The 15028-nt window shown below is 41.1% G+C and overlaps 1 protein-coding gene across 1 annotated transcript in view; it reads right to left on the bottom strand.

Moving 5' to 3' along the window:
- Positions 1-15028, bottom strand: part of IGF2BP3 (insulin like growth factor 2 mRNA binding protein 3) — a 131622-nt gene that overhangs the window by 12592 nt on the left and 104002 nt on the right. The window contains exons 7-10 of the mRNA XM_076006374.1: positions 14054-14188; positions 12264-12386; positions 9434-9569; positions 7708-7833 (exon numbers count right to left, since the gene is read on the bottom strand). Of these exons, the coding sequence (XP_075862489.1) occupies positions 7708-7833; positions 9434-9569; positions 12264-12386; positions 14054-14188 (520 nt within the window). The remainder of the gene's footprint in view (positions 1-7707; positions 7834-9433; positions 9570-12263; positions 12387-14053; positions 14189-15028) is intronic.

Here is a 15028-nt window from a genome sequence, read left to right as displayed (position 1 = left end):
GAACACAGGGGCCTGAACAGTAAAGGTAAGATGAAGCCAAAAATGCTATTATACATACATTTGGCTTTAAGCTTCCTACCAGCTAATGTTTTTTTAAAATCATTGTATGATTTACCTTGACTCTAAGAGAAAAACTCATTTTTTTTTTTTTTTTTTGTAAAAATGACTTTTCCTGGTATTGATCCAAGGGAGCAACTCTTACGTGTCCCCAGGGGACACCAATGCAGCAGCAGCATCCACGCCGTCCTTACAGTGACAGCGCCGCCTGAGCACGCGCCTTACCCTGGAAGGCGTCCAAGGCTGCTACTGTGAGAAACGAGCAGAAGCATCTTTCTGGCACGGTGATGAAAGGCTGTTCATGGGTTTTTGTTGGTGGGAGGGAGCTGGGGGGAGGATGAGAGGTAAAAATTCCAATGTGAAGATTAAAAAGCTTAAGAGAAACACCGTGTGACGCGCTGGGGAAGGAATGGTGGTCAGCAGAGAAGGGCCCAAAGGACCAACATATACCAGGAAGAGAGGGCAAATGCACGAGGCAAGCATCGCTGTGTAGATGAAAGAAAGTCCCACGCTAGGATGAAAACAGAGGCAACAGTACTTTTCAAATAGAAACGGCAGAGTTAGAAGCAAACTGAGCGTTTCTCCACATCAGAAGACGGTGCCCTAGACTGACGGACAGTGACATGTGCTCTTGGCAGTTGCGTCTTCAAGAAAAGTTGACTCATTGGATGACTGAAGCTTGGTGAGGACATTTCTCAACATTACCCAATTTCCTTTGCTCCAATTTCATATCCACCAAGCATGTCTCTGACCATAAATTACTTTTCAAGGAAATTTTCCTCTGGGAATGTAAGGCAGACCACATAAACATCCTGTCTACTAGGCTGGGCATAGTGGCTCACGCCTGTAATCCTAGCACTTTGGGAGGCTGGGCTGGGAAGATCACTTGAACCCAGGAGTTTGGTGTTGCAGTGAGCTACGACGACGCCACGGCATTCCGGCCTAGGAGACAGAGAAAGATCCTGTCTCAAAAAACAAAAAAACCCACCAAAACAAAAAACATCCTGTCTGCTAGACAATCTTTAAATTGGCTCTCTGGTACAATTCCTTCTTATATAGGATTCAGCATAATAAGCCATGTTTTCAGGATTCAAACACCCCAGATAAGCAGATAATTTTTACTTGCAAAACTAAGCAGCCAGAACAAGGTTATGATAAGCTTCTTTGACCTGTGAATTTAAGTCCCTGAGATCTAGCTTGAAAAAACCCACTAGCATCACCCTTTCTTGTTGCACATTCCTTACATTTAAGTAAATGTTCAGTTGCATTGTCCTGAACCCTTCTTCCTAAACCCTTTTTCTCGATACATTCTTTGGGGGTGAAGGACATTCACAGGACACAAGCTGCTTCCCAGTGGATTTCTGCCAGATGCCTATCGGCAGAACTTCCTTTGGACTTCTTGGCAGACTCTATGCTATGGCTTGAAATAACAAGAACAAAGCTGCTGAACTGAAAGTTTGCATAACTGCTGAAGTCTGCCAATGAGTAATTCCTAATCATCTCTTGTGAAGAGATACAAGTATGAGCAAACAGTAAGGTTAAGTGTATTTACTTTGTGGGGAACAAAATCTAAGGCGTCACAAAGGCATGGGGACGTGCGTGCCAGCCAGCAAGATCGGCCTCCAGGAACCTGGAAGGATGCCAGTGTCTCCCTTTGGTTTGTAAAAGAGATACTCCTGGTTTTTATTGTTTTGTTTGATTTTTAAATGGATTTTGGTCTGGAACTGAAACTAAGTTTACTCAACTCCATGACCTGAAGAGAACACTGAAGTCTTACAAAAAAAAAAAATAATAATAAAAAAACGGCCAAGAAAGTTTATCCCCATAACAAAGTAACCAGGGCTTCTTAGAGATAATAAACGTATGCAGTGAGTTATCTACTTGGAAGTTGTTTACTGGCAAAAAGAGCTATACCCAAAATGAGAAATCTTAAGGACTAAGCCTCCATGAAAGAATCATCTGATCTAAAAATCCCTTTTCAGCTCATAAAATATTTTCTTAAAGAGTATATTAAACTAGCTAAGAGCTAAAAAAGGGTTCATCTCTCTTGCCTCTTGCATAAGCAGAAAGTGAACAATTTTAAGGTTACATTATCATTCTGGAGCCTTCTGGGGAGGCTCCAAAGAGGGTTTCAAAAACAGGCCTGGAGCTTGCTTCTGCCACCGCTCCCGCAAGCCGCGGAGACATCCAGCTGAGGCGACGCGCACCATGCCAATCCCCGCGCTCGCTCTGCTTCACTGGCTGCCAACTCCCTCTTCCCTGCTGTCGGAGCGCTTCTGAAAGGAGCATTTCCTGTCATGTCTAAACTAGAAGTTTGCCAATTAAGTACTGCACGAGCCAGCTGCTAGGCAGGAACTAGAGAGTTTTTGTCTGTTGGAAGAACCAACTCTTTGGCTCTATGGAAGAAAAGAATACTCATAGGCAAAGTTCTGGAATGGAACAGAGGAAAGGAATATATCCAAGGATAAGATGGGTCCTTCTTCTTTCATGTGCCAAAACAGGAATGAGAAAACATGAGTAGAGAAATAAAGTAATTTACCCCCCCCCCCCACAACAGGGTCTTGCTCTGTGGCCTGGACTAGAATGCAATGGTGTGATCAAAGCTCACAGCAACCGCAAACTCCTGGGCTCAAGCAGTCCTCTTGCCTCAGCCTCCCAAGTAGCTGGGACTACAGGCGTGCACCACCACATTTGGCTAATTTTTCTACTTTTGTAGAGACGGGGTCTTACTTTTGCTCAGTCTGGTTTCAATTCCTGGCCTCAAGCAATCCTACCACCTCGGCCTCCCAAAGTGGTAGGATTACAGGCGTGAGCTGCCGTACCAAGAAATGAAGTAATTCTAACAGAAGAGGAAGTAGGGATAGAGTTATAGTTTCTCTAAAACATTTAGTCACTAAAATCTACTTCTTGGGGCAGGCAGTAGATATTTAAAATAAAAGCTGAGACTCACTGTTTACCTACAGGATATCAAGGATAAACATACACTCTTATTAAGTAACTTGACTTCTCTTTGATAGCGTCTAAGAAACAGCAAGCTTCTCATCAGCAAGTATAGATACCAGAATGCAGTGGAATATCTTAAAAGTGCTGAGAGCACACACCTGTCAACCTTTAATTGCTTAACCCAGCTATAAAAAAAAAAAAGACTTCACAGACCCTCGGAAACCTACATTATATTCTTCAGCAAGAAAAGTGAAGCCAAAAAGAATATGAGGAGCGATAATAAGCAAAGAATTTGATGAAGCTTTGGTAAATTATCTTGCCTTTAAAAACAATAGTTTATTGTATTTCAAAAAGTAGTGACTAGTAGGTACACATAAAAGTGTTAGTGATTTGAGTTTAGAAAAAGAACAGTCTCAAAATAGTGAAGGTAAAGCTATTCCAAGTAAGTACTCACACACAAGCCTTGAAGTTACATACTAATTAAAACAAAACCTGTTAAAGAACTGTTCCCTTAAACATGAAGCCAGGAAATTACCACAAACAGCCATTTCAAAGTAGAATTTACTCTAACTGGTATCCACAGACACAATTATCTGAATAATGGTGTTTCCCCTTTATTTGGGTGAAAATAACCTGTATGAATGGGAATTTGGAACATGGAATTTTCTCCTCCAGAATTTTCTTTGATTCTCCTCTGCTTTTTGAGACAACTTAAAAGCTTTGCTCCTCCCTTCTAGGTGCTGGGAAGTCCCTTTAACAGGTAATAGTGATAAATCCAGTGGGGCAGTCAAACAGCTGTCCCGAACATTTATTTTCCTTTAGTAATAGACAACATGTTAATGGGGCACATGCTACCCGTTTTCCAGCTTCTCTTGCAGCTAGACAAGGTCAGGTGTTAACTTCTGGCCAATAGGATGCCAGTGGAAGTGTTTAAAGCTATCCTCGGGCAGTGTCCTTAAATGAGGATGCTGCCAATTTTGATTTTTTTTCTTTTTTCTTTTTGAGATAGGTCTCATAATGTTGTCCAAGCTGGACTTGAACTCTTGGGCTCAAGTGATCCTCTCAACCCGAGCCTCCAGAGTAGCTTGGACTATACGTATGTGCCCCCTCACCCGGCAATCTTTTATCCTTCTTGCTGGCTGGAATCCGACCCAATGGCTAGAACTTGAGTATTGGGCCAGGGGCGGCTTGCAAAGCAGAGAGGAGTACTGGCCCTAGATGTTATGGTAGAACCACTACCAACCCTGGATTGTCTACCCTTGAACTCTTGTGAAAAAGGAAAACTCATTTAAGCCAATTTTTTTTCTTGTAACAGATAGCCAAAACCTAATCCTGATACATATAGCATGCAAAAATGATTTATAAGAGTGAAAATAGATACATGGCAGCATCCCACAGAGGTTTTTGGCCTAGTATTTGTTCGAGTTGGAATGACAGGTGATCCAGAGATAATGAAGTGAGTTTATTCATTCTTTAAAATCAAGCAAAGAACAAAGTAGAAAGAGGGACATATAAAGTAGTGTATGTTTATGCTTTCTCCCATGCACTGATGTTGATAGAAAATACACTTTCCAACATTTAAGTGGCCCCTCTACAGACTAGTAAACATTACGTATAGAACAGTTCTTAGCTGGGCATGGTGGTAGATCCCTGCATCCCAACTGTAGCCCCAGGCAGGAGGATTATTTCAGCCCATGAGTTGGAGGTTAGCCTGGGCCACATAGTGGGGTAAAAAGAATAGTTCTTGGCAATGAATGAGTAGTAAAAAGGTCCTGATAACCTTTATAAAGTCACATGTCTCTGAGCTTCTACCTGCTCCCACCGAGATTTTGATTTATTTGAGTGGGGCACAGGTTCACCAGATGACAAACAGAGCAGCTACTGTTAGCCTTGGGTACACACACGAGCCCTCAGGGGAGCTTTCAAAAATGATGCCTGTGCCTCATCTCCCCCAACCCCCAGTCTTGTTCAAATGGCCTGAGGTAATTCTCACGTAACTATGGAGAAACATTTTCCCTACTTGAGGTGGGAGTAATTAATGCTGTACTTTACAGAACATCATCAACCAATGAATGTACAAGAAATAAAAATAGGCCGGGCGCTGTGGCTCACGCCTGTAATCCTAGCTCTTGGGAGGCCGAGGCGGGCGGATTGCTCAAGGTCAGGAGTTCAAAACCAGCCTGAGCGTGACCCCGTCTCTACTATAAAAATAGAAAGAAATTAATTGGCCAACTGATATATATATAAAAAATTAGCCGGGCATGGTGGCGCATGCCTGTAGTCCCAGCTACTCGGGAGGCTGAGGCAGAAGGATCACTCGAGCCCAGGAGTTTGAGGTTGCTGTGAGCTAGGCTGACGCCACGGCACTCACTCTAGCCTGGGCAACAAAGCGAGACTCTGTCTCAAAAAAAAAAAAAAAAAAAGAAATAAAAATAACACGATTTGGGCAAATGTTGGCTAAAGATATTAAACCCACTGGGTGAAGAACTGTTGGGGAAAAGACACATTCTGAAAGCACCACCGCTTCCTTATCAATCACAAACGGGAAATGCATCTTTACAATGGAGAAGTCTGACAGACACTACCTTAACAGTAGGATCAAACTTAACATGCCAATGAGACAAGCTGACAACATCTGCTTCCTGCTCCAACACACTGAGAAAGTATTCCTGTCCTCCCTGAATCATCATCTATAATTTTTACAAAAAAAACTAAAAAATATACCAAACATCCAAGAAAGGATTATATGCCTGTGTATTAGAAGTAAAAGGCAATTTTAAGAACATATTTTTAACCCACAAAAGTAAAGATATCTTCCATTTTGGAAGAAAAGATAGATTACAAAAATGTCTTCTTCCTACTTTTAAGTTCTATGGATAATTCCTGACATGTTCTTTGAGTTAGCAGTAGGTTTAAACCTACAGAAAAATCATAAGAACACACTCATCTTTAATAAACAAATGTAGTAACATTCAACCGCCCAGCCAGACAAGATGACAGAATTGTCTTTCTTCTTAACATTTACTGTTTTGAATGATACCTCCCCCCAACAATTAGGTAAATATACAGGTGTAAATTTGGGGGTTCCATTATATTACCAGAGTGAAGAGGAACCTGCCCTTCAGAGACACAAACTCATGGCAGAGCTGGGCTAGACCTGGGCTCCAGAGCTTGTTCCATCAGACCCCTTCAGTCCCAAGGTGCAAACCCAGCAGCTACCTCAGATGATGCTTAATGATTCTACTCATATTTCATATTCAGTTGAAATTTTTTTTTTTTTTTTTTTTTGAGACAGAGTCTCACTTTGTTGTCCAGGCTAGAGTGAGTGCCGTGGCGTCAGCCTAGCTCACAGCAACCTCAAACTCCTGGGCTCGAGTGATCCTTCTGCCTCAGCCTCCCGAGTAGCTGGGACTACAGGCATGCGCCACCATGCCCGGCTAATTTTATATATATATATCAGTTGGCCAATTAATTTCTTTCTATTTATAGTAGAGACGGGGTCTCGCTCTTGCTCAGGCTGGTTTTGAACTCCTGACCTTGAGCAATCCGCCCGCCTCGGCCTCCCAAGAGCTAGGATTACAGGCGTGAGCCACAGCGCCCGGCCTTCAGTTGAAATTTTGATGGCTACTCTTTTGCTCTATGGTTTTCAGGCCTAAACATAATAGAAATGGCATGTGAACTACAGGGGAACGTGCAGGTGCTGCTGACAGTGAAGGCAGAAACACACAGTGCAAGAGGGCAAACGCTTAGAACACCTGTCAGTCTGGTGGGCTCACGGACAAGAGAAGGAAATTCTCGTTTCTAAAGGAATAATCTCAGCGATCTGTGTTCTCTGTACAATCTCAATATCATTCTACTCTACATATTTATTCTAGGTAGTAATACAATGGAATTCAACCTATTCCACCTGGATGTTTCCCTAAATAGGTATAGGAGGTACCACTCAAAATATTAAATAAGAAAGCTAACCAAGGAGAGATGTAAAAACAAACTCATGGAGGAAGACCCTAGAATGTAGTTAAAGTCACATGATTGTCTACCTCCAATTATCATTGATATGCATCTGAATTGTGAACTACTTTCAAAATAATTTATTGGATCAGGTGTCTGCTGTGTTGCAATTATTTTCATACTATCTCTGGTATCCTATTTCTGGCCTCGGTGAAAACGCAATTCTTAAAAATCAAATATTTCTTAAATAATCTACCTCTTTACAAAACAAAAATGACTTAATGTTTATACATACCCTCCCCCCAGAATTATAAGCAAAACTATCTTAGTTTACTGGTTAAAAGTATAAACACTCAAAATGGAAAACATGTACAGTCTTTCTGGATCTTTCAGGGCCACTACCTTCCAGGTGACAAAGATAACGGAAGAATTTTAAAAATCCATTCCTTCAATATTCGAAAATAAGTAACTTCCTTCCCCAAAGTCCCAGACTTTTCTTTTGGTGTTTAAAAACACATGTTGACAACTCTACCATCCAAACACTTCAAAATAACCATGTCTATTCTACAAAGGGGCAATTAAGAAACTTCTGTTGACAAGACCTGGAGAACATGTTGGCTCTAAACTGATGACTGGTTTACATTAAGGTTTTTCCCAATTAGAAGTGAATGTCACCCTAATTCAGGGGCAGTACAGGCTGATGAGACTGCATCCCACTCAACCACAAAGAAAGCCAAGACCAGTAAGTTACCTTACCTCAAACTGTGGGTAGGGAGGAGTCATGGCCGAGGGGGGCCCTGAGGTGGGAGGTGGCATCCCTGAAGTGGGTGGGAACAGACCCAAAGCATTCAGATTTAATCCAGGAATTAAATGTGCTTGAAGCTGCAACGGTAAAAAGGTCCCTTTATTTGACGATTAAAAGAATCAAGGGAACGTGAACATTTATAAGTGACAATATTCAGACTGTGATCTCTTGTCTCAAAGAAAGAGATCGTCTGATGACTCAAACTTAAAGCAGATGTCCCATGTGGCTATACTTGATCATATAGCTTACATCTCTGGGTATTTTAACATCTGTGTGCTGATCTGCATCCTCCTTGTTCCACAGCTGTATTAAGCTGTCTCACAGACAGCCTTCCTTTCCCTTATGACCGACCAGCTTGCAGAGCTCAGTCAAAAATGTACTCTGTATACTGTGGGCACATGGTAAATACAGACTGAAAATCTTGTATTCGTTGAAGAGGTAATCTAGTAGGATACGTTCATTGAAAAGCAAACCAGCGTATACAGAACCAGCTATTAAAAGATCTTTATATTTTGACCAATCCCCCACCACCACCACCCCCCCAAAAAAAAGAAGAAAAAGAAACAAAAGATCATTATTCCTTGGTTAAAATTTGGCACTCATGGGGCAAGAGGCCTAAAACAAATTTGGTCACATCCCCATGTAACCACTGCAACTAAACATATCTTTAGAACATCCATATAGGAGCCAGAAAGGGGATTTTACTTTAGTTTAATTTTATAAGGGTTGAGGAAGTAACGTAGAGAGTAGAATTGAGACTTGATAATCTTTTTAAAAGGCCCATGGGGTTGGACTTAATCCCCATTGAGTCTAAAACATCTGGACAAGCAGTTGGAATACAAAGGCTGGCAGTCATCTGGGGTGACATGCTCAGCATTCTAGGTTCTTTACACAAAGGTAACACTTTCACATTTCCCTCCTCTCAGAGGTTTGGTGTTTTGGATGACTGGTCTGATTTAAGAATTTTATTTTAAATCATTTAATTCAAAATTTAAGATTGAATTTTGAAGTATTCCATTTTCTGCACCATTTCATCCATTAAGGAATATCACCAATTTGCTTTAATATTTGATAGCCTTAAATACACCACACTGATTGTTTTGTCATTTGAAATTCTTGTTATCTCCCAGGGTTTACTGAAGTTATCAAGTAAATTTTAAGCTTGTAATCTTAACATTAACTTATATATGCATTATATCTATTGTAATCCTATGCATGCAAGGTAAGTAGTGGCCCCATTTGACAGATGAGAAAACTGAGGCTCAAAGAGACTAAGCAAATTGTCTAAGAGAATAGAGCTACAGCTCATAAATAGTTGAACAGGGATTCAAACCTAGTTTACATAGCTCTAGAGCCCACATTCCTTCTACACTAAACTCCTCAAATTAACATGGGAAGGGAGGTACTATATTAACCTTTTGTAGGTAGATATTAGCCTTACCTCACTGAGAAGGAACCTAAGGCTCAAATACTAAACAATGTGTGGAATTACAAAGATAGCCAAGCCTGCTGTCAAAGCTACTATATTCCCTACTATCCCAGGGTACTTGCTGAGGTACTAAAAATCAATGAGAACTACTTCCAATGACAACACCACTAAAGAAATCAGTATTTATGAAATAAACACCTTTTAACTATTCATCGAAATAAAGACATATCTGTCTTATTAAAACTAACATTCATAGAAGCAATATCATTTTCATAAGACTCCCTGATTTTCTTCATTATCTCTTCCTCAGCTTTGGCACATGTTTCAACATTGCCTTTTACTGTGATGGTGCGTTCCGGATTATACAGCGTCAATTCCTGCAATCTGTGGAATGAAAAAGAGCGAGGAAAAAGAGTGAGAATTAGAGGAGGAAGACAGTTAATAATTCAGCCACACATGGCAATTAAAAACAAATTTTCGACCCTGGCAGTATGCAAAAGTGGGGGGTCAAACGTGATTGGAAATGAGCCCCAAAAGACACAAATCCAAGAATATTTGAGCTGCAGGAGAGAAGAAAATAATTCCACTCCCGCCTACTTGGTAAAAATTGCTAATTGTATATAGTTCAATGAAGGCCATGGTTTAAACATAGCTTTCACAATTCAACAGTGAATTGAAAAGGAACGGTAGGGAGGTTTTAGTGGAAAGCAAGGACCAGAAATACATGACCTTTAATAAGTATGTTCTTCATATGCCCTGACCAATTCTAGGCATAATTGGCATTCTCATGAATTGAATTTTCTGGGTCACCAAACAAGGGAAAAGCGTGGAAATATTCCAAAACCACAATCCAGAATTCAATTGTCTAAACTTAATTTTTACCAGCATCTTTATAATTTAGATTAAAGCAGGCTGGAGGAAATAATATAAATCAGTCCATCTTGACTAAATTTAAAAAATGGTCCATTGATGACCATTTATTTAGACAACAAAAGAATTAGGTGGCAGCAGCAATATTCAGGAACTCCCTGTTTGATTAAGGTCGTGGTGAGGCTTCAAAATCCACCAAAATTATATCTGAGAACGTGTAAACCTAAGCTGGTCAACAGCCATGAGAGGAAAAGCAACGGGAAAGGTATCTGCCATGAAAAGGTATGTATGCTGAAAGGATATGGAATATTGATGCAGCTCTTCCTCATTATTCCTGGAGTTAAATTCTATTTTCACTACTAGTAAAATGTTGTAGGCTAACCTTGAGCTAGATAAATGGGGTATTATTCCTTAACTTTTTCTAAAACCTTGCTAAAAATGAAAACATTTATATAATGGAGGCTTAGAGTACTTAAAGTAGTATATAATTCTAATCTCCAGTCTCCACCCAGGCTTGCCAAGTATTTTGTATCATCACTTTTAGAATAGCTGCTTGTAGAATGGCTTTTAAGAGTTTTTCTTTTAAACTCTCCCCTTTCTGAGCATTAAGACTCAAGACAAGGTAGTATCACTTACGATATTTACCAGCTTGTAGTTTTCTTTCTTTACAACCAAACAGGAATTTCCTACTTCTGTATGACCTCCTTTGAAAACTCCTCGCTACAGAAACACTTTGCCTCAGTCTTTCCCTACCATTTTTCTTAAATTCACTATTCTCTTCTTCCCACCTTTTTGGGTGCTGTGATAGAAACTAAGGACAGTCAGCCCCAGGAAAAGAAAGACCTTTCCATATATCTGCAGAGCACCACGGACTCTAGGAGTGGCAGCCTGCCTCCAAGATGACACCCACACCCAGAGAATAGGGCTGACTTGTGTAAACAGTATTAGAAAAAATAATAGAATGTAACTTGTGAGGCTATGTCATAGAAGACATTGCAGCTCCCACCGTGCTCTTTCCTGGATCATTCACTGATAGAAGGCAGCCGCCATATGCTAAGGACACCCAAGCAGCTCAGTGGAGAGGCTCACATGGTGAGGTGCTGAGGCCTCTAGCCAACAGCCAGCACTCACCTGTCGACAGCATCACGAGACCCCACGCACCAGAACCACCCAGCTAAGGTGACCCACAGAAACTAGCAAGCAATAAATGTTCTCTATCATCTTAGGATGTCAAAAGCTGGCATAATTTGTCACACAGCAGTGGATCATGAACTGGGTTATATATTCCAGCTTTGGGAATAGATGTCAGAAAACATGGTCAAAACTTCAGCTGGAAAATATAAATGCAAAGCATCCCATTCTTCCTATTTAGTAAGAGTATATAATGTTCTGAATATGGATCGGAAACATAGCAGGCAGTAGGCTGAGGCTCAGAAATAGAGTCCAAGTATGACAATATAGGTAAGGTGGAACAGCTGAAAAGTGGGAGACATTAGCTTAATTCAAAACATACAGCTTATAAAGTGTTTGAGGCTGGGCGTGGTGGCTCACGCCTGTAATCCTAGCACACTAGGAGGCCAAGACGAGAGGATCGCTCAAGGTCAGGAGTTCGAAACCAGCCTGAGCAAGTGCGAGACCCCATCTCTTACTCAAAATAGAAAGAAATTAATTGGCCAACTAAAAAAATATATAGAAAGATTAGCCAGGCATGGTGGTGCATGCCTGTAGTCCCAGCTACTCGGGAGGATGAGGCAGAAGGATCACTTGAGCCCAGGACTTTGAGGTTGCTGTGAGCTAGGATGACGCCATGGCACTCTAGCCCGGGCAACAGAGTGAGACTGTCTCAAAAAAAAAAAAAAAAGAAAAAAGTATTTGAGGCTGGGTACAGTAGCTCACACCTATAATCCCAGCACTTTGGAAGGCTGAGGCAGGAGGATTGCTTGAGGGCAGCAGTTCAAGACCACCCTGGGCAAAATAGCAAGACCCCAACTCTACAAAAACTTTTAAAAATTAGGCAGGCATGGTTGTGCACACCTTTATTTCCAGGTACTCGGGAGGCTGAGACAGGAAGGCACTTGAGCTGAGGAGTTTGATTGCAGTGAGCTATGATGATGCCACTGCACTCTAGCCCTCTCTCTTAAAAAAAATAAAAATAAAAAAGCAACAGTGTTTGAAAAGTTTCTGGTCCAAAAGCAAGGCAGCACTTACGGAGATATGGTGATTTTAGTGTCTGTGTCTTGTTCAATTTTTTTAAGGTTTCTTCCTTCTTTACCAATAAGACGGCCTACAAAATTATTATGAGCTAAAATCTTCAAGGGAATCTCTTCTGTACTGTAAATAGAAAAATGATCATAGAATTAGAATTTATTAAATAAACCTACTCTTGGGTAAAAAGACAATATTCATTCATTAAACATTTACATCCTACCTACTATCTGGGAAGCATTGTGTTAACACTTAAAACTTGCTGACGAAGGGAGGGGGAGGTGGTGGAACAAAACAAAACAAAACCAAACCAAAAACTTGCTGACAGGCTGGGCACAGTGGCTCACACCTGAAATCCTAGCATTCTGGGAGGCCAAGGTGGGAGGATCCCTTGAGCTCAGGAATTGGAGACCAGCCTGAGCAAGAGCGAGACTCTATATCTACTAAAAACAGAAAAAATTAGCTGGGCAACTAAAAATATGAAAAAAATAAGCTGGGCATGGTGATGTTCATCTGTAGTCCCAGCTACTTGGGAGGCTGAAGCAGGAGGTTTGCTTGAGCCCAGGAGCTGGAGGTTGTAGTGAGCTATGATGACGCCACTGCACTCCAGCCTGGGCAACAGAGCAAGGCTCTATCTCAAAACAACAACAACAAAAACTTGCTGACAATTGGCCTACATTCTAGTAATGCATGAATAGAAGAGGCGAAAAACTATTAGCAACTATTCGGATAGAAGTTAATTTTTAAAATAGTTTTTCTTTTATTCACGTCAGGGAACATCTATCTTCAATGATAGATTCTCTTATTCAAACCCTTATTCCTAAACCTCTAATACCAGAACACGATGTAAAAATGCAAAATGGTACAATCCTAGGAGGAAATTTCAAAATATATACCGAGAGATACATGCATAATTTGTAGACGGAAACAGAAGAAACTCAACAGTGGTTACACTCTGGGGGAAAGGGATAAGACCCCCGAAAGGGGACTTTCACTTTTCATTCTGTACCTTTCTGAATTTCTAAGTTATATGCACATCACTGTTTAAAAATGTCATAGGGGTCATCAAATAGTGGGTTTTTTATTTATTTTTCTGTATACTAAAAATAATTACATTCCTATAATAAAGCATCCACATATAACACCTTATTACTAAAACATATTTGAAGGTCTCTACAAATGACAGATTGGTAATGAGGTCCCCTGGCTAACTCCAACACCTTACTCCGAATTTCACTTTTAGTGTAGTGCTGTTCTGTGCAGTGAAAGTGGCACAGAACCCAACCTCCCCTCGAAGTTCCTGTGGAAGGGGTACTTGGAGTTCCAGCCTACACCACACAGATAAACCTCCAGTTTACCTTAGCACAGAATTAGGGACGTCCCTGCCTCCACACTCCTGCTGCTCCAGGGTGGAGCTGGGCAGAGGACAAGAACAGAGCTCCAACAGGCTGAGTAAAGGATGAGTGAGGATTTCGGGCCTCAGTCTTGGACGAATCCCAGGACAACTCTTGGTTCTAGGTGGGCTTCCTACGTTCCCCAATTGCCGCCTCAGCAGCTGGAATTCTCTTCCCCGTTATCCCCACTCGCCCCGTATCCAAATACGCATGGAAATGAAAATATTTAAGTATTTAAAAGGCTTATTCCTTACAACTGAATCGGTTGTGCCAACTACCGTAGCCCCACCAGGCTAGCGTTTCCCTTTGTTGGCAATTCCCAAGAACTGTGTCATAGAAATCCTAAATAAAACAGTACGAATATCAAACCTCGTTCACGGGATAATCCTCTTTACTCACAATTTTATGTCTTGAGCTTCCTTATGCATAATCTCCAGGATAGACTTACAAGCCGCAGAGGTACCTTCGGGGGTAGAGAGGATAGTAATTGACTTCTCAGCAGCCCCTGCATTCTCCTTGCGATGGACATCGATCCTGACAGTGGGCGCAAGCAGAGAGGAAAGCAAGAGCTGTGAGCATGTATGCACAACAGTCTGTATCACCCACTGCAAAGGCGCAGTTCTTCTGGGCAAAGAGTGGATGACTCACTTCCCTCAAGAGCATAAAGTCTTGATAAGCTGTCAACACTGATGCGTTAGAGACAAGTTTTAATTCCAGGAATGCTCTCCTTGCTCTTTCCTCAGTCCAACTAAGCAGGAACATCTTTTCATCCTGCCCGAGCTATTTGTACATACATCTTCTGTAAGGACAAAGGCTCTCCTGTGCATTGTGGGATGTTTAGCAACATCCTCTGCCTCTATACCCACTAGGTGCCAGCAGCACACCTCCCACACAGACACAACAGCAAGAACATCTCTCATATTGCCAGTTGCATGCTGGGCGTGGGGTTGGGGAGGATTTCTCCTAGTTGAGAACCATTGGTATAGGAATGTTCACTGTGGCACTATTTACAGAACACAGAATTACCTTTAAATGCCCATCAGGAAGAGATGGCTAAATAAGAATATAGCTATATCATACAGCTGTTTTTTAACAATATAAATTTACAGGTACCAACACAGTAAAAAGTCTTGATCTTAAGTGAAAAAAATACAATACATATCATATGATTTTTAAGAGTTACACATGTTAGTAGATGCAACAAAAAAGTCCTATAAAGATATACCCCCAACTTAACAATGGCTACCTCAGAGGGTGAGACAATTTTTAAACCTGCATGTTTTGAATCAAATACAAAACAAGTGTGTTGTTGCTTAGAAAGCATAAGATCAAATAACCAAAAAATGTATGTTTTAGGGAAAATTAGGTACTTGT

Source organism: Microcebus murinus, chromosome 9 (genome assembly GCF_040939455.1).
Source record: "Microcebus murinus isolate Inina chromosome 9, M.murinus_Inina_mat1.0, whole genome shotgun sequence".
Taxonomy (NCBI): Eukaryota; Metazoa; Chordata; class Mammalia; order Primates; family Cheirogaleidae; genus Microcebus; species Microcebus murinus.
This window is presented reverse-complemented; position numbering and strand designations above follow the sequence as displayed.